The 23,483-nt window shown below is 42.6% G+C and overlaps 1 protein-coding gene across 5 annotated transcripts in view; it reads right to left on the bottom strand.

Annotated features, from left to right (window-relative positions):
- SLC44A5 (solute carrier family 44 member 5) overlaps positions 1-23,483 on the bottom strand; it is a 191,274-nt gene that overhangs the window by 94,664 nt on the left and 73,127 nt on the right. For all 5 annotated transcript variants that reach the window (XM_006021764.3, XM_025201818.1, XM_014519050.2 and 2 more), the window contains exon 2: positions 4,083-4,131. In XM_006021764.3, coding sequence (XP_006021826.1) covers positions 4,083-4,131 — 49 coding nt within the window. The remainder of the gene's footprint in view (positions 1-4,082; positions 4,132-23,483) is intronic.

The following is a 23,483-nucleotide window of genomic DNA, read 5'->3' as shown; positions in this document are numbered from 1 at the left end:
CCCTACACTATTCATTTAAGTAATTATGAGGCTAAAACAGCAGCTTGAAACACCCCATAATAGATGTAATATGCAGCCCATTCTGAGAGGCAATGGATTCTGCAACAGGCACCATGAGCTTGGGACTTTCCAACAATTCTCTGCACCTCCACCTTCAGAGAGAGACCAATACCACTTGCCAGCTACAAGTTTTGGTTCCTAGAAAATGGTATCACTCATGCATGAAAACAACATAAACTTAGTCCCTGATCAATAAGCCTACAGAGTGTGAACAAGAGGTCAGACCACATACAAGAGAGTAAAAGTATGTGCACACATACCAATTTATATGTTCTGTGTACAAAGAGGGAGAAGATCTGCTCCACCCTTATACTTATTACTGGATCTCTGGTCTGGGCAAAAGGTCTGTTGGCTTCTTTTTTTGTTACTTTCCCCCTCTTAGAGGAAGTGGGACCCTCCCAAATCCCCCGGGGTCACCACCAAATGAAACACAGAGGGTCCCTTTTCTTTCTGTGGATTCTGTAGAGGATCCTTCTGAGGATGGAGATTGTTCAAGTAACCACTAGCTGGACCTTATTTTCTACAAACATTGTTTCACATTCATTTTTTCTCTATAGTTGAAAGAAACTTTATTGCCTGTTATGGTTTGTTGTAATTTAATAAATGTCAAACTCTTTTTTAAAGAGAGAGAGGTATTGCATGTGCCTTTTATGTAACATAATTTTTTTACTGTTTTCTATAATGCATATTTAGGCTTTGCAGGATTCAATCTTTATTGTATGATAAATGTCGATTTCACCTCACACCGACAAAAAAATATTGCTGTTGCTAATAACTGAAATTTATAGAAAAGGGGCATAAGAAAAACGATGGCTGATGGAGCGTGTGACAACGGGGGGGAGGCAGTTCTACAGAACTGGCAATCCACAGTAATTACATTTGTTGAGGTGGGCAGTTAAACTGCACTATAACAATAGTATACAACATTAATAAATTGTCTGCCTCCCACACCTCTAACTTTGCACAATCCTGAAAATGTAAATCAATAAAAATTGAAATAAATGCTTAAAAATAAACAGTGATATCCATCAAAACTATTAAAAATAAAAATAGATTTCTGCCAAGGCTTTACATATTGTAGACCTCTTAGTGCTTAGTTTAAAGCTAGCAATATACTTGTTCTCACACCACCTTCACAGGATGAGGAAGTACTATGGGAAACTGAGGCACAGAGATTGAGTATTAAGCCCAAGGTCATAAAGAAGCCTGTGACAGAGGACAGTATTGAACCCAAATCTCCCTAGCCACTGGACCATCCTTGAGATATGCATGAACTTTTAAGATAAGAGAACCCTCCATTAGTTATTAGAAGAATTGGGCTATGATACAGTCAAGCTATTCTGACTCCACCCAATATTTAACAGTGGCACACATGAACACTAGTCACAGTATCACAAGGAGATGCTAATGGCAAGGAACAATCTTTGTAAATGAGAAAATAATGGTGGCCATTGAAAAATAGAGTTTCTGTGACAACTCAAAATCTAAAAAATGTGCCCAGCCCTGGAAGGATAATGATGTTTCCTTGATATCGTGGTTAAGTTACAGACATTCAAAAAGCTCAAGCCTGAATTGATTCAATCTTTGCAGGTTAGTCTAACCTGTGTAGATTGAACTGGCAAGCAAGTGAACAGACATTCACTTCTGATTCAGAAAATGCAGGCACACGCCTGCAGTGGCTCAAGCCAGAAGCCATGGGGAACTAGAGTGAGCCCCCCCTTCTCTTCCTCAGTGGTCAAGGGAAGCTGATGGAAGGGGCATGGCCAGGCCCTGACAGGCCTGAGTATGACTGGGGAGTGGTTTAAATCCCCACCCTACCCTGAAAGGAGCCCAGCCAGGGTGTGCCTGGACAGGGAGGGGGGAAGCAGCCCTTGCCAGGCTTTTTGGGTGGGAGGGAGCATGACTAGACCCTGGCCGCAGCATGGCCCCCTCCACTGATCCAGCAGCAAGGACAGGGAGGAATGCCTGATAGGGGCTGCTGTACTGGGTCAGGCAGACCCTAGCTGAGGTCCCCCAGGGGGAGAAGGGAGGTGGGGAATAAATCCCTTCCCTGCCCTCTTCACCTCAGGGGGCCATGCTGGGCAGGTGTCTGGCCACACCCCTGCCCCTGCTCTAGCTAGAGAGCAGAGGGGCAGAGACAGCTCTGCTCTCTGGAGCAGACATCCCAGTCCAGCCCAGGACTGAAAAGCATGCTGGGATGCTGGGGGACTCTGGTTTAACTTGAACCAGGAAGGGGTCTAAGACAGAAGTTCCATAAACCAGTTTGACCTCAGTCAGTTAAATCTGATACTACATTCAACCAGGTTTATCCAAACCAGGTTCAGCCATTTTGAAACTATGTTTAGTGGTTATGTGCACTGTACTTTTGTTCTCTTACAGGTTTAAACCAGTTTCTGATCACTTAAACTAGTTTGTGTGTAACTTCTGTCCCTAGCCCATAGGACACAGTTGTTAAAAGATAATCAGGCACAGAAAAATGTCAAAGAATTCTCCTGCCAATTGCTTCTCGCTACTCTGAAAAAGAATAAGCAGGCAGGAGAAGAAAGTAGAACTCCAGGATTGACAAGAATACCAAAGGAAAAAAGGGCTATAAGACCTGAGGACAAATATCAACTCCAAGACTGCCTTTCTCCCCAGAGCATTATAAAATACACTGACCTTTCATGATATAGCAATGATATAGCGGGGTTAGCTGTTGCTGTTTAGTTTTTTAAGAACCTGTTGTGGAACATACAACATGAATAGCATATGCACATACTGTTGCAGAGACTGCCTTGGTAACTACCCATTAGTAATAAGAAACCATAGAGTAAACATGTGAATTTAACCAAGCAGTGTAACATAACTTGTTAGGCTGCTCAACAACTGCTGCAAAGCAGTTAGAGCCTGACCCTGAACACTTATTATCTCTAATGGAAATTTTGCTGTAGTCAGGATCAAGGATCAAGTTCAATGCTTGCAAACCTTGTTTCTCCCTAGCTTATCAACTTCAGTGCTTCGCAACTCCTCAGGCACATGGAAGCATGTCACAGTAATAGGCTGCTTAGAAATATGATTAGATTGCAACATATAAAGTGTGATTCTGCAGTCTCTATGTTCACAGGCAGCCTCAGGAGCAAGATTATTCATGTAAGTAAAGATTATTTATTTGAGTAACAGCTTCAGGAGTAACAGCTCAGCCCCTGGAGCAGTCCAATTACTCTGTGACTGGGTGCATCTACACATGCAATTAATGTGACACGATAAACTCTGCAGCAACCTGGATACCCAATAAACTCCGCAGCACTTCGCGTTGGGGAGCCTGGTACAGCAGTGGGAGCACACGTGTGCTAGTGACAGCAACAATTTGAGCCACGGCAGAGCAGGCCCCAGCTAGCTAGGCTAACCAGGTGCAACTTATGCCCTTGGTCACCATCTACATGTTCATTTCAGCGCAGTAAAGTACTCTGCCATAAGACAGTGCTATCCCAACAATACTATCCAATGACGGAGTTAATTAATTTACTGCACCCTAATATTGGCAAATATGTAGATTAGCATTAATTAGCTAATTAACATTAGCAGCAAGTCTGCTCCTGCTTCCCTCCATGTGTAGACGTCTGCCTGGGAGTGTTTACTGCTCCCTCATCAAAGCATTTACTGCTCTGGTGAGTAAACTGCTCCCGCATCAAATGCATGTGTAGACACACCCACTGAGTCATAATGAGTAAAATCTTACAGCAGGTTCTATCCAATATAAATCAGGCAGAGAGTAATTAGAAAACAATACAATGAAGTAAGGAAAATATTCTACGATGCAGGGAAGGTAGAATAGGGCCTAAATATATGTCTGAAATCACAAGATCATGAGCTCTCATCCTGGTTTTCCCTAGAGATTGAAAGTTGTAAGTTACGGCAAGGATGACCTTCTAACCATCTGCAAGGTAAAAATAAGATGTAAAATAAAACTAATAATTTCTTAGTTAACAGCATTCTTAATTCTCAGTTCACAGTAAAACTAATAAACTAAATAAGATATTTACCTGTTATGAATAGGTCCTCTGAACTTTGGGTCAAATTTCCTTGGTTCACCTGCATTTAAAACAAGATAATTATAAAAAAAAAATCTTGGTAAAAGTGCAAACCACATTTACTTTTAGCTGCTGTCCTTAAGAAACACCTTCCCTCTATGCCCAGATTCACCAGTCCTGTTAAATTAATTCTTCTAAGCAAAAAAGCAGCAGTTCATCAGCATAATTGACTCTATAGACTGTAGTACAGATCAAACCTTAAATACTTTAGGGGCCTCATGACCATAAAAGTAACCTTCTTTAAGGTAGGCATCTTCATAACACTCCAAGTAGGGAAGTACTGTCATTTCCATTACACAGAGAGTCACTGTGGCCCATGGTCACAAAGAAAGTCTGTGGCAGAGCAGGAAGTTAAGTCTATATCTGTTGAGTCTTAGCCTAAAGCGAAAAGAATGGCAATGATTTGGTGCCTTCCCTATAGATCACATTACTCTCACATTGTGCTGGACCTTTACAAGCATCTGTGGTACACTGAGGCAAAATACAGGGAGCCATATCAATATCTATAGCTATAGCGATAGTGATAGCAATATATGTATATAGAGATAGAGATGGTTATTAGCCCACTAGAAGTTAATTGTAGCTCAGACTTGCCATCCCCTGGCACAAGCGCTCACAGCATATGAGAAGACACATCTAGAGACTAGGAAGAAAACTCATTTGTTGACCTGCTATTGCTCTGAACCTTGTATAGTCACTGGTACCAATGCAGAGTGATTCTAACATCCTCTACTGTTACTCTGATTCAGTAACAAGTGAACAGACATTCACTTTAGATTCCAGAAATAAAGCCACATGACAGAATAAAGTCACATGCCAGCAAGGGCTTCCCTTTTCTTCCACCCCAGTGGGGAGGCAGGAGCATGGCAGGGGCTGCCCGCCACCCACCCTCCTCCAGGGCAAACCCCAGCTGGAGTCTGGAACCAGGGAAGGGAGTTGAAACTCCCCTCCACACACCCTCTGCATGGGACCCCAGCTGGGGAGGGGAGAAGCAGCCCTTGCCTGCATGGGACCCCAGCCTGCAGGGGAGAAGCAGCCCTTGCCTGGCTTTTCCCTTGCTCCCCCCTCAAGTGGAGAGGAGGAGGGGGCATAGCTAGATGCCAACCAGGCTGGCTTACTGAGGTGAAGGTGAGGAGGGAGGCAGCCCTGCCAGGTCCCCACTCCCTGCTTGAGTGGGGAATAGGTGAAAAGCCAGGGGGCTACTTCACCCCTGCCAGGCAGACCCCAGCTGGGCTCCCTTCACGGGAAGCGGGGAGGTTAAGTGTCCTCCCCCTCACCTCAGCATGCCAGCCTGGCCAATGTCTGGCCACAGCCCCTGCCCCTCTGCCTGAGTGGGGAGCAGGGAAAAAGCCAGGCAAGGGCTGATTGCACCTGCCAGGCAGACCCCGGCTGGGGTCCCATGAGGCTGGGGGGTTGGGGTTTGCCCTGAAGTGGGGGAGAGGGCAGCCTTTGCCAAGGTTTTCTCCCTTACTCAAGCAGAGAATGGGGGTGGTGCAATGCCCCAGCCCTGGGCTGGCATGTTGAGGTGGGGAGGCAGGGCATTTAAAACCCCCTCCCTTCCCAGCTGGGTGTATGAACCCTGGGCAAGGGTGTGGCCACATCCCCCTCTCCACTAGAGCAAGTAGCAAGGGAGGGGCAAAAGCCTGGCAAGGGCTGCCCTCCAAGGCAAACCCCAGCCATTTACACCCCTCCCTCCCCACCTGAGCCTGCGAGCCCCTGGCTTGGGCATGGCCGTGCCCTGGCTTTCTGCTTGAGCAGGGGGCAGGGGCTTGACAGGGCTGCCCCCTTCCCCACCCCCCACCTCAACATGCTGGCCTGGCTGGCATCTAGCTATGTCCCCTGCCCCTCCACTCAAGCAGAGAGCAGGAGAAAAGCCAGGCAGATTCCAGCTGGGGTCCCTTGCGGGTGATGGAGGGGGTTTAAACCCCTTCCCACCCCTCTGCCTCAGTCTGTTGGCCTACCTGGCATCTGGTTATGCCCCCCACCCCTCTGCTTGAGCATGGAGCAAGGGAAAAGACTGAGAGGCAGATGCTGGCTGGGGTTTAGAGCCAGGTTTCCTACCCCCACCCCCTTCTCAGCCAGCTGGAGCCATGATAGTGCTCCCTAGAGGGGTGGGGCCAAGTCTGCTCCACTGGAGCAGAAAGCACAGCCCAGGGTTGCAAAGTATCCTGGGATGCTGGGGCACTGAGATTCAACTTGAACCAGGAAGGGGTCTGGGACAGAAATTCCATAAACCGGTTTGACCTAAATCAGTTAAGTCTGTAGTACACTGAACCAGATTTATCTCATATCAGTTTTGCTCATTTTGTAAGTGGTTTAACTGCACTGAACTTCTGTTATGTTACAGGTTTAAACTGGTTTTGGATCACTTAAACCTTTGTTTAACTTCTGTCCCTAGCCTCAGTGACTTCCCTGGAAAAAAAGCATTGAACGAGTTGTTTTAGTTATTTGTTAAACTTCTCTCTCAGAGCTTCCCTGTTGAATACAAGCCTGAAAGAAAAGCTATAGGCAGGGTTTTTTCTAAAGTACAATTGACCAATTGCACCGTTCTTCTTCCTATGCAATTTTGTGCTAACTGACCATATTCCCCTTACTCGAAAAACAAAACTCCCCGTTTTCAAAGGGAATATACAAGAGAAAAAGCGTGGAACTGGGGTAACTCTCTCTACTGCCAGTGTCAGCAATAAGTCTCAACCTTAAGAATGGCAAGATTGCCATATGTGCTAGCAAAAGATTAATTGTATCTGAGCTGATACACAGGTTTGGTGAAGTATAGTAATAAAATAAATATCAGATATTTTATAAAGCTTGCCAGTAAATAAAACAGACATTCTTTGCTACAAGGAAGCTTTATGAAGCCTCATCATCCATACAATAATTCATCTTCCTTGTTATTTCACAAAGTAAAATAGTTCTGCCCTGTTATCAGGTGTATATATTTGTTAACTAATTATCAAAGATGAGCTCTGTTTTCCAATACAGTGAAAGTGACTAAAAAAAAGGAAGGTAGTGATCATTTGCAGAAGTAATAAATAGTGCTATCCTGCAATTATTTTAAAATAATCACTCTTCCAAGAGTGTTTCTTGCACTTTCATACTTCATGGGAGAAAATGCTTAATATTCCATAATTTTTTTAGAATTGTGACTATCTATTACTAAAACCTCTCTTTGAGAATCTAATTATAGGTGTTAAGTTTGAAATAAAATGCTTTCTTCAAAACCTCTACTTTCCTTCACCTCCAAAGATCATTTTACATCACTTTGCAGATTAATTCAGGTTTCAAATGAAGCTCAAATGTGCTTTTGCTGAAGCACTGTTTGTTCATTTAATGTATAATAAGTCCCAGAAGGTTTGTAAAATGGAGAGAGTCGTTAAAAAGAACCCAAGAATGAACATTTTTCAAGAGAGAAGAAAAAGCCAAGAACAACTTAAATTTAACATTTCTCTGAAAGTTTGACCATCTTTCTTGTACTCTGCAAAATGAAATTGGTTTACTATGAATCCATCAAGAATCAGAGGAAATGAACCATTTTTTTGTGCTTTTTGCCTTCCCTTCTCACACACATGCACATGGGAAAATCCCATATAATTTTACAAGGATTAAATCAACAAATTTCTAAAGATACTAAAAGGGCTTTTATAAAATTCATTCTAAAATCTATAGAATGTAATACACAATGAGTCTCCAAGGTCAAGTACATACATTATACTCTTAAATGTATTAGAGATCAAAAACTGGTCTATACCCATAACAGAAGTTCAGAACTCATGGTAGAGGTGATATTTTTTATTAGGCCCAAGAGATATTTGAAAAAAATATCTATTTATTTGAAAGCTTTTGGGCGCGCACACCCTCTCTCAGGCATAAGAGAAAGCAAAGATTGTAAAATTCCTCCTAGATGGAAATGAAAATTCCTATTTCATAGGAGAGCTTAAGGTATTGTAATATCTTCTGGTTGGAACAGTTCATTTTGTGCAAATTAGGCTCAGATAAAATTTAGAACAGTCTACTTACCTCAAAGTTGTCTGATGTCAAGCAGGAAGTTAAAATGTTTCCTTCTAGTGATGATGTTTAATATTTCACAGGAGGTAGGGTAATGGATGCTCTCCTAGACAAGGAATTTCTCTTGTGTTGAGACAGCTTTGAGCTCTGTGAACATGTATATTTAGCTCAAACGAAAAGCAGGACCCAAGGTGTCAACTTTCAGGTTCTAAGGTGGTAAATTTTGCTTCCTACTTGTAAAATGATTAAGTTTTCATTTCAAACCAGGAGATCTTATAACACCTTCAATTGTCCTGTGAAATAGGAATTTTCATTTCCAGTTAGGAGAAATTTTGCAATCTTTATATTCTCCAATGCCTGAGGAAGGGTGTGTGTGTCCGAAAGCTTTGCAAATAAAGAATTTATTTGTGAATATCTAGTTTGTCTAATAAAAAACAGCAGCTCTACCATGAGTTCTGATGTCTTTTTCCTGTAGACCAATATGGGTACCACCTGTATCCCTAGAACAGAAGTTCGGCGCACACAGACTGGTTTAAAAATGGAGGAACCCAGCCTAAGATCTGTGCACCCTTCCCCCCCACCACCAAAGGGCAAATGCTGGTTTTGTTTTCTACTAATCTAAACTATACTTACAGAAAATCACAAGCACATCTACACAAGATTTTTACTGCACAGCAAACTAATTAGCTGCACAGTAAATTAGCATCTGTGTGCCCTATTAGGCTGGAGTAAACTAATCTACTCTGCAGTAGGACAGTACTTGTATTCACCAAAAAACTCTTCAGCAGTGTACCTGTAGACACTAGAGGGGCTGGTTGGGGCACAAGGGTGCTTCAGTGAGTGTGGGGGCTGCTTGCCACCTAGCCCTGCACTTAAACACACACATGCCCCAGCCAGCCCCTCTGCAGTACGTTGAGCTGGGGAGAGTAGCCCTGGACTGGCAGGCTGACCCCCGCCCCCCGCACCACACCAGCTGGTGCTTCTCCATGCAGGTGCCTGCCTGGCATCAATAAGCTCTGGAGTGACAAGCCTGCTGGCTAGCAAGAGAGCTTATTGCTGCACATTAATAAGCACGTGTAGATGTGTCCTGTATAACCTAGATTGATTCTGCCTCAGGCTTTTTGAATGTCTATACCTAGCCCATAGGATTAGCATACCAAACTATAAATTTTAATAGAAAATCAGATTCCTGCCATAGATTTCCATGGGACAGTTTAAAAATTCCAGAAGAGGGATATTTCTATTAAGGTCAACTGAGCTTTCCCACAAGGGCTTTTCTGTCAGGTATAGTCTTTTGGCCATACCACTGCAAACTACCCAAAAAATCCTTAAGCAGCCTGACCTTGTTATGACCTATTTCTCTCTAATACTAGAGATAGTACTTTTTACTCACTTTAAAATACACTCTTATCTTATTTTTTTTGAAGCGCAAAGAAGAAATAGTACTACCTTTAAATATTTTACAACAGTATTAATTCCCATACCTACCTAATCTGTTCCAATCTAGGATTGTTTCTGTGCCAAAAATCTGCTTCATGCACGTAAAAACAAAAATGAATAAATAAAAAGTATAATGCACATATTAGAGTTCTGTCTGTCTTCTCAACTTTCCTTTGCTAAATACACTGCACATGACATTTTTGACTGTGCTTACTTGTTGCTCCAAATGTGTCATGCAATAAACCTGTAGCTGTAGAACAGCTCATCTGATTCCAAAGTTTATGTGGTCCTTCACAGAAACATAAGAGACAAGCACCTGTTTGTTTTCCAGTGTCTTAATTTAATAGCTAAAAATTATCAATGCTTTTATAAACCAATATTCTATTTAATCTAGCATTCACCTGATGTGTTAGCTTATTTAAGAGAAACTAAAGTTTTATAACAGTCTTATTTCCCATTACCAATACTTATGTTGGCATAAACCACTGAAGCATTGATAACAACTTAAATTAATGCTATAGTCAAATTCACCTAACAGCTTTAAATCCAAAACTCCTTTGACTCTGTAAACACTTGTGCAAACAAGGAACTTTATGTATTAGAGCCGCTGGATTTGGCTCCTGTGTTTAAGCACTGGCTTAGTTTTAGGGTTGCAGGATTGGGGTCTTATTTGCATTCCAAACACTAATCACAGTAAAAAGATTATGGGCCAAATTGTTCCAGGTGAAACTCCAGTCCTTCACTACATCATGAATGAATCTATGCTGTGGATTTTTGCTATTTTCTTATAATGCTGACAGCTGGAAAATTGTTTTTGTCCCTTTATGTCAGACTGCTTATTACAGGAGACAATACAGTGTAAGCCAAGAGTCTTTGACTTCCTGTGGATCAACCCAGGGCATTGCTCTCCCTAGCGCACTAACACATTCCAGTTCCATTATGAATAGAATATTTATGCTGAGTAACTACACAGGTGCCAAAGATTAGCCTGTTTTGTGTGAAATGACTGTCTTACATACAGATACTGTAATAGTCTACTTCCACTAACACAAATAAAGAGAAGTATAACAGTGAAAAACCTTCAGTCCTACATTTGCAGAACTAGCCATTGAATCCAAGAGGTCAATTGAAGAGGACTCATAGTAGCCTGATTTTCAAAAGAGATGTGTTCAGTAGGTGTCTCAAGTTGGGCAACCAAAAGCTGAGGTACTCAAAAAAAATCACAAATCATTGCAGACTTTCTATAAAGCCAACAGTTCATTTACAAAGGTATAGCAGGGATAGCATTCTCCATATAAAAAATACTACTCAATATACAGGCAGCCCCTCTGTGCCATATGAGGAAGACTCAGCATGCTTTAGGTAGAGATGCAACGTACAGCCATTTCCTTTGCCTAGCAGACAGGCAGCTCAGCCATAGGGCACTAGGGCATCAGGGCAGCAAGGATGGAAGCAGGAGAGCTGCCTTCACCTGGCGCAAAGAATGAGCCAGTTAGCTCTGCATCTTAACTTAGCTAATTAGCCTGCTCACCTGCACTGCTTCTGATTGAGCAAATATCATTATGCAGAGTATACATGAACTGTCTAAAACATGGTGTTTCCTCAAAGTGCACCCTGGACCTTTGCTAATTAGCTCAATCAACTGCACTTTCTATACTCTGCTGACTCCACTAGGGGTGTGAAAAGCAGGCCCTATTTGATTCAGATTTGGCCCGAATCAGGGACAGTGATTTGATTCATTGATTCAGATCACTGTCCCTGATTCGATTCAGTCGAATCCAAATCTGAAGATTTGATGCTGATTTGGAGACTCAGCGATTCAGACATAGACACAGCTTTAAAAGTTTTACCTCAAGGTACCAGCGCGGCTTGGGAATGCTGCGATGCTGGGGCAGATGAAATGTCCCACAGGAGTGTGGGGAGGCCCTCCATGTGTTCAGTGGCGAACCCAAAAGTGAACCGGAAGTAGTTCCAGTCCACTTCTGGGTCTGCCGGGGAGCACGCTGGGCCCCCCCCCCACCCCCAAACCCCCTTCGCAGCTCAGGGATCAGCTGCAGGGGGACCCTGGGTGCTCCCCAGATCCAGGAGGCACCAGTCACCGAGCCAAGAGGATGCAGGGGAGCCCCCAGTGTGCTCCCCGGCTGACCTGGAAGTGGACGGGTCATGTTTCTGGTCTACTTCTGGGTCTGCTGCTGAGCACACCGGGGAGCCCCCCACGCTTCTGTGGGACGCTCCATGCCCCCCAGCATTGCAGCATTCACAGGCTGCCTGCTACCTAGAGGTATGTAGAAAAAAACATTTAAAGCTATGTCTATGTCCAAATCTCTGAATCTTTCCAAATCTCTCCAAATTGATTCAGAGGGTCCTCTGATTCAATTCAGATTTGGAGATTTGGCCACCCAATCAGGCCAAATCTCCACTGAATCGAATCAGGGACCAAAGCTTTGCACAGCCCTAGACTCCACTTCTCTCTCTTCCCCAGTGGTTTTCTCTACATGTTGAACAGAAAGAGAGGCAGGACAGACTCCTGCAGTGCCCCATATAAGAGGCTACATCCTCTACAAAAGAAAGGAATGGTAACCATCTATTGCAACTTCATCTGTCTTTGGAAGGGTCTTCAGCTACACTGGCAGCAATGAAATCAGCAGTATCAAAGGTAGCGGGCACAGCTAAGACAACAACCATCATGGACACCAAAGATTTGTCAGAAGATCACCTTTTAATGAAATTAGCAAATTTCTTACCTAAAATTATAACCTACATTTCCGGATTCAAATAAGTCTAAGGATTCTAGATACTGCCAGTACTACCTTTCTTTATCACAGCCAGTTTGCAGTATATTGTCCCATTCACAATACTTAGAACAAATTGCCTGAACAATCATTGAAGCCAGCATACGTTTCTGACTGGAAAGCTCAGTGGAGATTTAAGAGGAGGAAACAATAATCAATACCATGGATAGGCAAGAATCAGACTGAACAAACATAATTAAGGACAGGGAGGGATAGAAGAGGCAGTTGTGAAATTAACTGCAGTTGTCTTCCAAAAGCAATCTGTTTACCAGATACCTAGACAGCACAACCACTCCATCTTGGATGCTGTAACAAAAGGTATTAGAATACTCCATCCAGATTGTTACATTCTGCCTTCAGTTCATTTAGAGCTATTCACAGACCTTGAAAGTGCTGTCAAATAACCATGAATAGGCAATGCAGATATGAATAAGCTGGTATCAGTAAGCATATTTATAGCTAGGAAGAGTATGCATTGCTTGGTATTGCGGAACAAGAACCATTCCAGTTTCAAATAGGCAGGTTAAAGGATCAGATCAAGGAAGCTCTATGCTTTGTTAATGCCGAAGTACTGCATTTTCTCACCTCCTTCCAGCTTCTCTCATTCTGAAGAGACTCATCTCAAACTTTAAAAAAATGGGAATCTGTGGATTGAGGCCACACAGACAGTTTCAGGTTCAATCCTCCTCCCCCTGCCCCTGCTCCTCCCAAAAAAGAATGAATATGGATAAATATGGAGGGTTACAATGGAACCTCAGAAGGTAACTTGAATTGAAGTATTTCCTACTGCAATTGCTAAAAAACAGGAAAGATATTTGGTACCTTCTGGATGATGGATGCCATGTCAATGTAAAATAGTAGTCTCGTAATAGCAACTCGCCTTTCTTCTTGAAGAACTACACTTGCATAATGCTACCACTGCTCTGAAATCACTGGGGCCTATTCTTCTCTTGATCTTATATGTAAAGTGAGCATGCACCATTTCTCTTGCCCTAACTATGTAACAGACTGTACCATCTATTATGTCATTTGGTCCAGTCCCAAAAGCCCTTTTAATTGGGGTTCATGCTTACTGCTATGACAGACCCACTGATGTTATCCCAGTCTGCTGAGCATGAAAGAAAAACAAAGCTTGCTCTTTTGAGCTAGAAGTAGCTACTTGGTAAAAGTAAAATTTTGTAAAGTTTAGGAAAATTTCCAAAGGAGATAGTATGAATTGTTTGCATACTTTAAAGCATTATATGTACAGGTCTGTAAAATGTAAGAGTCATCCTAGATTCTTCCATCTACCCTGGCCACTACTACACAGGATGCTGACTTTGCAGTAGCTCGAGACTACTGAGCCATAGTGTCACATGGCAGAACCCAGGACATGATGCTACAGTGCAGTATTCTTGGGGCTACTGCACAGTAGCATCATAAAAAAAGCTGTCCGTCAGCGCTACTACCAGTAACATGCATTACTGCACAGCCATTTAGTACTTGTATAAGTAGCTGCTCCTTTCATCTTTCACGAATGCTCAGCTGAGCAATGAAGAAAGATGTCATAGGCTAGGGACAGACATTACACATAAACTGGTTTAAGTGATCAGAAATTGGTTTAAACCTGTAACAGAACAGATGCTCACTGCACAAAAACCAGTTTGAGAATTGCTGAAACCAGTTTGAGATAAACCTGGTTGAATGTAGTATCAGACTTAACTGATTTGGGTCAAACCGGTTTATGCAATGTCTGTCCCAGACCCCTTCCTGGTTTAAGATAAACCAGACACCCCCAGCATCACAACATGCTCTCTGGGCTGGGCTGGGCTCTTTGTTCCACAGCAGGGCTGGCCCTCTGTTCTCTGCCTGGAGCTCCAGAGACTGCGGGCTGTTTCCCTCCTCCCCTCACCACTGCCTGCTAAGCAGAAATTCCCCCCTCCTCTCTGCCTTGCTGAGTAGTGTCTGTGTATTAGCTAACAGACCACATGCTGGCTGTGGTCAGTGCTGAATCAACAGGTAGAATTAACAGGCAGAATCAAGAAGTAGCTGGTAATGTCTCTCTGTTGTTTTCTTAATTGGGTGATAAGGACTCTTATCAATTCCCTGCTGGGCTAATCACAGCATCCTGCCACACCCACCTCAGCTCCATGCTGTGGAAGGAAGGGAGGGCTGCTCTAGTTCCCCCCAGCTTCTAGCCTGAACCACTGCAGGCATGTGCCTACATTTATGCCATGCCTGTCTAGCTACAAAACTGATTCAGCCTAGCCAGGTTAGACTAACCTGCAAAGATTGAATCAATTCAAGCTCAGGCTTTTTGAATGTCTGTCCCTAGCCATAGTAGCCAGGTCTACATGACACGCTGACTGTGCAGTCATTACTGTGCAGTTGTTTAGTACTATTTATACAGTTTATGCAGTAGCTTCACCAGAAAGTTGTTCATCAGTGCTACTGCGCAGTAACATGAGTTACTGCGCAGTAGCACTGATGAACAGCTTTTTTATGATGCTACTGTGCAGTAGCACCAAGACTACTGCTCTGTAGCATCACAGCACTTGTTTATAGAAGTACTACATAACTGCGCAGTAACCCAAGTTACTGGACAGTAGCACTGATGAACAACTTTTTTGTTATACTACTGCACAAACTGTATAAACAAATACTAAGCAATTGCACAGTAATGACTGCACAGTCAGCATCTCATGTAGACCTAGCCACTATGACATCTTTCTTCATTTCTCAGCTGAGCATTCATCAAAGATGAAAGGAGCAGCTACTGTTAACAATGGAATAACAATACATATTTCAGTTCATGTTACTAGAAACAGGGATATATTTGATTGTCAATATTTTGTTTTGTTAAATGTAGGAAGCCTTACAATAAAAATAAAAGAGAACTCCTCTATTACACAAGGGGACAAGCTTGTGAAACAGGCAATTTATACTCTTTCTAAACAAGCAAAGTTGATTCATTGCTGATCTGTAAGAGAAACATATGTGAAAAATGGAGATAGTGTGTGTGGGTTTAGAGGTGAGAAATTTTACACCCTTTCTAAAAGGACATTATACATAGTATTACTAGGTGTTTCATATGATCTAAGTTTAGAGATGTCTGTCATAACTTTGGGCCAAACTCCATCTGGGGATAAACATATACAACTCCTGATGCAACCAATAGACTCTGTACCTGCTTTTCAGAGGGCAGTTTTTAATAAACCTAGTGTTATAAAAAGTAAAATACAGTGATCAATATTTTTTTCTACCAACAAAAGTTCATACGATTCACTCTCAAAGCTCATTTTACAGGTTACTTTTTTATCGTTAACCATATTTTGTAAACTGGAGAACAGGGGAAATGTTGTATCATTAGTTCAAACCACCTAGTAACCAGGATATTGTAGTCATCCTGGACAAGTGTTTTTGCTATGGATTATGAATTTATTCATGGGAAAATATGTGATGGAAATTAATAGGTTGTTTGCCCAAGATTGCACTTAAAATAACTATGTCGAAATAAATTTTATTTGTACCAATACACAAAAAAGACACAAAAATGTTTAGGATCAGTCAATTTATTACAAATTCCAAAAAAAAAGTTCTGTGGCCAATGATAACATCTTTCAAGCAACCTCCTGTCTTCTCCAGGTTATTGATGAGAGATAAATTAATCTGGTTTATCAGTTCTACCTCTCACTACACTTCAGAAAAGATGCAAGAGAAAGACCTCTGAAAATGTCACTGTTTCTGCTTTAGGTATTATAGAAAGGAAACGGAGCATGGTGCATATTTCTGGTACTGCAACCTTCCAATGGCTGCCAATTTCAAGAGGTCTTTACTTTATCCTTTCTGATATTTAGTCTGACAGAGCTTCCTTTGAGGACTGCTCTGAGCCTGGAAGTTCCATCATAAAGTCACTGTCAGAAGGATTCTGCTGCAGTGAATTAAGATAATACCAAAGATAATAAAGGCAAGTCTGAAAGTTAGACCCTACCTGCAATGCACAACAGTTAAAGTAAGTGAAACTTGCAGTAACAGTCATCAAAGTGTGAGAGACCCAAGTTTTGTCTTATCATAAAAAAACTAAGCACACTCATGCCCAAACAATGCTTAAAACCACAACCTTAATGCCTACATAATTGTAGCTACTGTCTAAATGTAATTAATTATTTACATGCTCACTTGTATTATAAAATATATATCTAATACTCTAGTCACATGCGCTATACCATTTTACACTAGTTGAAGAGTTACCCCTACACATAAGTATGCGTATAGATATATTTTCCTTTTTCATCCAGTCCCTAAAATTAAGTAAGCAACAAGACCGTGGATTTATATATTCCTCAGTTCCTTAGACCCAGGTACAGCAAATCTGCTACCACTATGCTTTTATTTGAAAGCTGTTTGGGTCTGTCTTCGAGGTGTCAATCACTCTACAGCACTGTGCTGCAACCCACAGTTCCCACAAGTGGCTCAGAGCATTTTCCATAAACAAGAACTCCAAACCTTAAAAACTGAACTGCATTTGCATTTTAAAAGTGAGACTGCAAATTAGATTTTTCCAGCTTGATTTATTGAAGATAATGAAGAAACTGTCACGAAGTAGCAGTTATGTATCTATTGTAGGGAGCAATTAAATGCTCATTTTGGCTTCCTTAGTAACATTTACAGCTGATGCCAATGGATCTATGATTCCATCAGTTTTTCCCTTTGAGCCCTTGCGTGTTGTCTGCATTTACAAAGTATAAAAAAATCCAATCAAATTACAAATGGTCAAAAATACATTTTCTGTGACACGCATTATCTTCTTTTCTCATTAAGAAGAAAGGTTTGGTCAAATCCTGGGACCATCAGTCTGTAAAGTAATAATGCTATGTCAAAAGCTGCTAATGGCTTGCATTGATATATAAGTATTAGTCCCTGATATACCTAGGATGAAACCATGCACAAAAAGAGTTAAGGATTCCATGGCAAAACTGCCTTTAACTGTTTTTTACAGCTGTATTGTATAAAATAGAGCATTCTTCTTGGCATAGTCCATTATGGCCACCTCCACAACAGAAACTTGGCTGTCAGTTAGCAATGTCAGTTAGGAGTATGATTTTAAATGACTTTTCTATACCAGCAAAAGTCCTAGTCTAAATACAGTTATATTGCATAAAAGTGATTGTCAGTAGAATTTACTTTGTTCAAAGAGTCATAGGAAACACTTTTCTGACAGCATAAACTTAATTTGCACAAAGAGGGCTTGCTGTTATAATGGCAAAACTTTGTTAGTGTAATTATAGCATAGGCTTTGTTCAAGTTGCAGCAGCAACCTGGGGTGCCATGAGATCCTGTTAAGGGTGCAATGCAATAGTACCAGTGTTAGATATGCAAATACCTACACGATTCCAGAGATTTCAAATAGGAATCCATAATGTCAAAAGCATTCTGCTCTGTTGTGGTTTTTCTGAGTTTTCTTCAACAGAATTACTCCATTAGTTTCCATTATCAAGAAACTAGTGAAAGCTGGCATTCTCCAAAGGGTGCCTTGAGTTTAATGAACATGCCCTGAGTCTAACGATGGCTGCCTTAAGTCTAAAATGTTGATAAACACTGGCATAGAAAGAGGAGTAGAGGCCAGGTCATGTGTTTCAGACCATGAGTTTCAAAGCTTGCAGGTTCCCCGGACTAAAGGTCTCCTCATTGTGAAGTGCAGCGCAAGGGCAGAGGGAGGGGAAGAGCACAAGGTTTGGTTTTTACATGAAGATGGAAGAGAGACAGAGGTTAAGGCAATTGTTGATTGGGACTGGGCAGTGGTGCCTAGCATGGTGATTTCACAAAAGGGTATTGCCAATGTACGGTTTGCCAGCACGGTTGCTAGAGTTATCCCAACTGATGCATATTTTGTAGATAATCAAATTACATTAAGAAAACATCACGTCACCAACTTCTCCCCCAAATAAGTTCTAACCAGCAAAATTTGCTTCTGTTTGGAAAATGGATCACAATAATATATTGACTAATTGAAGATATTTTTCTTTTCCAAGACCTAGTTTTGGGCTGAATGTTAAGCCCACCAGTCTGCAAGGGTGTGCAAAATGGGCCATATTCTATTTGTATCGGTCCATTTCTGGGTAGCTCCGGTCCATTTCCGGGTCCACCGAGAAGCACGTGGGGGGACCGCCTCCCCCCTCCCCCCCCTGCACCTTCCTGCCTCAGCGATCAGCTGCAGGGCAACCCCAGGTGCCCCCCACAGACCCAGGAGGCACCAGTCGTCAAGCCGGGGGGTAGGGAGGGGGTCCTCCGCATGCTCCCTGATGGACCTGGAAGTGGACCAAAAGTGCTTCTGGTCCACTTCTAGTTCTGCTGCCGAGTGCGCGGGGACCTCCCCACGCTCCTATGGGACACTCCATCTGTCCCAGCATCTCAGCATTCACGAGCTGCCTGGTACCTTGAGGTATGTAAACATTTAAAGCTGCATCTATGTCCAAACAGTCTAATATCTCCGAATCAAATCAGAGGGGTCTGACTCAATTTGGAGAGATTAAAGGGTCTCCTGATTCAATTTGGATTCGGAGATTTGGCCACCGAATCGGGCCAAATCTCCATCAAATCGAATCAGCGACTGAGGCTTTGCACAGCCCTACTAGTCAATTTTCTCCACTTTCCAAACCTTGTGGAGGAAAACTGTCCTAGTGTGTAATAATACCAGCTGTTAATTTAGTTTTTAATAACTTGAAATGTTCATGGTTTTTTTTAAATGTGTTGCACTTGGGCAAGAGCCCTTGTTCATCAGGACACTGTTGCCAACCTTAACCATTTTCAAGGGGCTTAGGCCAAGCTGTAGAAGTTTGGCTAAGTAGAAGACCCAAAAGCCTATTTCTGAGTGACCACAGAATGAACCTTTGCAGATGTGACAACCAACTTGGTCAGCAAAGTAATGGAAGCAATCAACATGCCCAGCTAAACTAGTAATGAGATCCAATTACACAGAGCACAAGGCCTGAAAGGGGCATTCTAAAATAAGCCATTAAATTAAACAAACCAAATATACTATACTATAGCTTATCTTTATCTTAAAACATTAGTAGTAAGCAGATGTTGTTTTGCTATAATAGATATGATTTTGTTAAGATTCTTAGATAAGCTGTAAACACAAAACAGCCTGGTCAGGGACGACCAGACACTACGGTAAGGAGAACAAGGCAGTGGCAAGCAGCATTTCATGATGGTGAAGAAAGGAGATAAGAAATTCTCTCTTCTACTTTCCCAGAGACATAAATCCCAACTAATTCACACCTTGCAAATCCACAAATGATGTGGTTCAGATCTAGTCTCAAAAGTTTCAGTGAAACAATGAAATTTAAATAAAACCAATCCAAGAATACTTGTTAGACTATTAGAACCAGCCATCTATAAATAGGGTATAAACTGGAAGGAAATCCAGAGAACTCAGCAAATTCAAGAAGGCCTGCTGCCAATCTGCATGCTACCCTCATGTCTCCCCAGCCAATACAGGTCAGAATCTGTGCTGTGTTCTCAGGGGTAGCTAGACAGACTTTCAAAGAACCATTTCTTTTTGTGTTTTGGGATGTAACCAATAAAAGGTCAGGCTGTAGACCTGTCTCTTGCCTTTCATCAGCAGCCAACCTGCAAGTTGACTTATAATCCAGGTAACAACATGTGTTTACTACTGGGCACACCATAAACTACTGTCACAAATCCACTGTTATTATATAAAATCTAAAATATCTGCAGATTCAGCACTGTCCATCCGAGTAACTCTACCAACTACAAAGAGCATTGCGCTACAGGCTGCCACTATGGTACAAATGTCCCAAGCACTACTCATGGAGCATCTCAGTCCTGTGCAGCAAAAGCTATATTTGAACCACCCCCTTCATGTGAATCCCAAAGTTATCATCCACTTGGCTTGGAATTTATTTACTCTGCTTCTGTTACATTGCTCCAGTTTCTGCACCCTCCCTAGCTGCTGCTCTTTTGTTCCTGTAGCACCTACCTGATGCTGTCTGTCTGCTGTTTCCCTGGTCTCTCCCTCAAAGCTATTCCCTTGATTACCCTCTTTCCTATTTGTTCCCATGTGCACTCTTCTCTAAAAAAAATCACACCTTACCCTCATCCTTGTCACCAGTCTTTCTCCTACTGGCTTGTCCAACCAATTTCATGGACACAAAGAGACAGTTCTACTGCATGCATCTCCTCACAATGGCAAAAAGAGCATTACTTTGGGATTAAGCACTTTTTTTCCCCTAAGTGGCAGATCCTTGCCTTCAGCTAAGATTTCTCAGTGAAACCTGGCCAGGCCTCAGTAGGAAAACAAACAGAACAAAGTTCCTTAGGTGCTGTCCTTGGCATTTAAAATTTAAATTACTACCAGTCAGAATAAAACAAAAAAGGTATCAGAAAGACAGTCTTGTCTTTTAAAGATGTTTTGTCATTATTAGGGTGACGTGCCTTAGTCACATATATCTCCTATAGTTTATAAATATATTCTGGGCTATGGCAAGAAATTAGAAGACTCCCCCATGCCAGTACAAGACTGTGCAATCAACTAGGGGACTTTTGCCCGCATCTCCCTGATAGAGCATAGGGAAGTCTTAGAAGCAAAGTTTTGAACTTGATGAAACACTTATTCAATCTGGTACAGCAAACGTCATGGTTTGCACAATCCTATTGAATTAGGCACTAGAAACTATAAAAAAAAGTGAGCATCAGTTTCTAATGTCTGTTGCAACCACAGCAACCAAAGCTGCTTCATTAGACAGGCTAGGATTTGGATTTTTGATTTACATCTGCAGTCATCTAGTTTATTAGGACATCTTGAAGCTCAGTAAATACAGTGATTTATTGAACTAGTTCTCATGCAATGAAAGATTATTTCTTCACTTGATGTGCTAATACTACAATACAAATGACTGCTTGAGAGCTCTGTCTTATTGAATACTTAAGGATCTATTCTTCCAAGGATACATGGACATTAATGGGAATTACCATCATAAATCCTCCCTGACAGAACAAATGTATGGTGCCCGTTTTGGTGCAGTTCTGTTATCAGTGTGGTAAGCTATCCCTGGAAGTGGTGCATTCTAGTTAGGGTGACTGTAAGGAAATCCAGGACATCGCCTCATTGCTTCTCCCCCCGCCTCACCAAATCAGCGGTGCTGGTGCAGGCAGTGGCAAAGGCTAGTGGACATGGGTGCAGGGGGAACTGCCTGGCACACCATGCCACACTGCCTCCCCACTGAACTGCGCCCTGCACCCCTGAGATTCCAGGATGCTCATTTTAATTTTCACCAACTGGCCAGGACTGACCTTCGAAATCTGGGACTGTCCTGGGCAAGCTAGGATGTATGGTCACCCTAATTCTAGCACACTGTGCTTTATGCCAGGTGAGCTGCCTCCTAAATCAGAAATGGCGTAGCCACATCCATGCAGTGCTTCAGGTAGGCGAATGAGCACTGCTGAGTGACAGAACCAATTAGCCCGCCCCATGTGCCATAGAGAAGTGGCTGTGCTGCTTCTGTTTAAGAGACAGCACACCCAGAGCAGCATGGGAGGCCAGTCTTGCCAAGCATGGGATGTTTACCATGTAGGCATGATCTCTGGGAGGAATTCAGCAGAATATGTTTTCTTTCACTGTACTGATTAACTAATATCAGACTTTGTTCTCATGCTTTATATCAAAAAACCCTTATCAAAATAAATACACAAAGGATTGGTAAAATGAAAACAGTAGAGTCCACAACTTCCTGTCCTACAGCTCAGATTTTCACACCCACCCCAACAGGCATCCTAAAAATATTTTTACCATGGAAAAGACCCCTGATGGGTTTAATCTATGGAAGAGAGGTGTGTAACACTGCTCCTGGAGTATGTGTAATACTGCTCGTGCCATCAGAGAGAAGCCATTTAAATAAGCAGCAAACCCAGAAGGTGAAAGCACCTTAAACAGAGGAACAGTCTGGTATCTCATGTTGTGTCAAGGCCTGTATTCTGTATAGCCTCTGTTCAGCAAAAGGTTTGCAAACTGTTTAAATATGCAAAAAATAACTTATTGGTATTCTTTTTTAAACCCTATAAAATGACTCTCTGCCAGTATACTGTGGCTTACTACCTGAAGGATGTCAAGCTAAACCATTACTCTGAATAAGGAGCAATCTCTAGTTTCCATTGCCCAGCAGCTTCCTAGCAAAGGAATTAAACTTGGGGAAGGAGGGTGAAATAATCTTCACCCTCTAGAGGCAGCGGGCCTCTGCAACCCAGAAGCAGATAGCCTCTGCCACAGAAGCCAGCATATCCATCTATGTGTGGGCATGGGTCGTCTTCTGCCTGGAGGCACCCCAGTGGTCTTTGCTTGCCTCTTACTGCAAGAGGAGGCTGTCCCTGATAACTCTGACTCACAGAGCGGGTGGGCATGCTACCTGGGGCATGAGTTCAGGGAAGAGTAACTCTTCCCTGAAATGTTAGGCAATGGCTAATGGTGTACCTCACTACTCACTCCAACCACCGTGCACAGTCCAACTGGGATGCTATAAGGGGTACAATCAATCTGTGTCTAGCTTAACGCTCAGTCAATAAAACACAAAGGCTGCAGACAGACAGCTGCTGCACTACTGAAAATGCACAGCTCAAAAATGCAAAGGGAGCAAGCATCCACCTCACCACCCGCTCCTGCCTGGGAGGCTGGCAGACTGCTGCTGTGAAAAAATTACAACAGTGCTGACGGATTATGGCAGAGGGGCCTGAAAACCTTTTAGACGTGGAGAGTCTGCCACTACCTTCTCCCCTCCTCTCCACCCAGCATGGATTTAGGGCCCCAGCCCACCCCATGACCTGTCCTCTCCTGTAGTTTAATAGCACTGGACTGCACAAACTTGGACTAAGTATAATGTTCCAGAAGCCTGAGGTGGAAGTGCTTTAAGTATCATGTTTTACTCAAAGTGCCCTAAATTAGTGTGGGAACAAACAGAACTGATATTCACCCTGGGGGTGGGGGGCATGGAAGCAGCCAGCAGGCTGGGAGTGCTCCCTCACGCCTCCCAGGAGGTTGATGGAGAGGCCCCTGTCTTCAGCCCTACCCCTCCTCCTACTAGTTGGTGGCTGTCAACAGGAGCTGGGGTAGGGAGAGGAG

Source organism: Alligator sinensis, unplaced genomic scaffold (assembly GCF_000455745.1).
Source record: "Alligator sinensis unplaced genomic scaffold, ASM45574v1 scaffold853_1, whole genome shotgun sequence".
In the NCBI taxonomy this organism is placed as follows: Eukaryota; Metazoa; Chordata; order Crocodylia; family Alligatoridae; genus Alligator; species Alligator sinensis.
The sequence above is the reverse complement of the archived record's forward strand: the minus strand, read 5'-3'. Positions and strand labels throughout refer to the sequence as shown.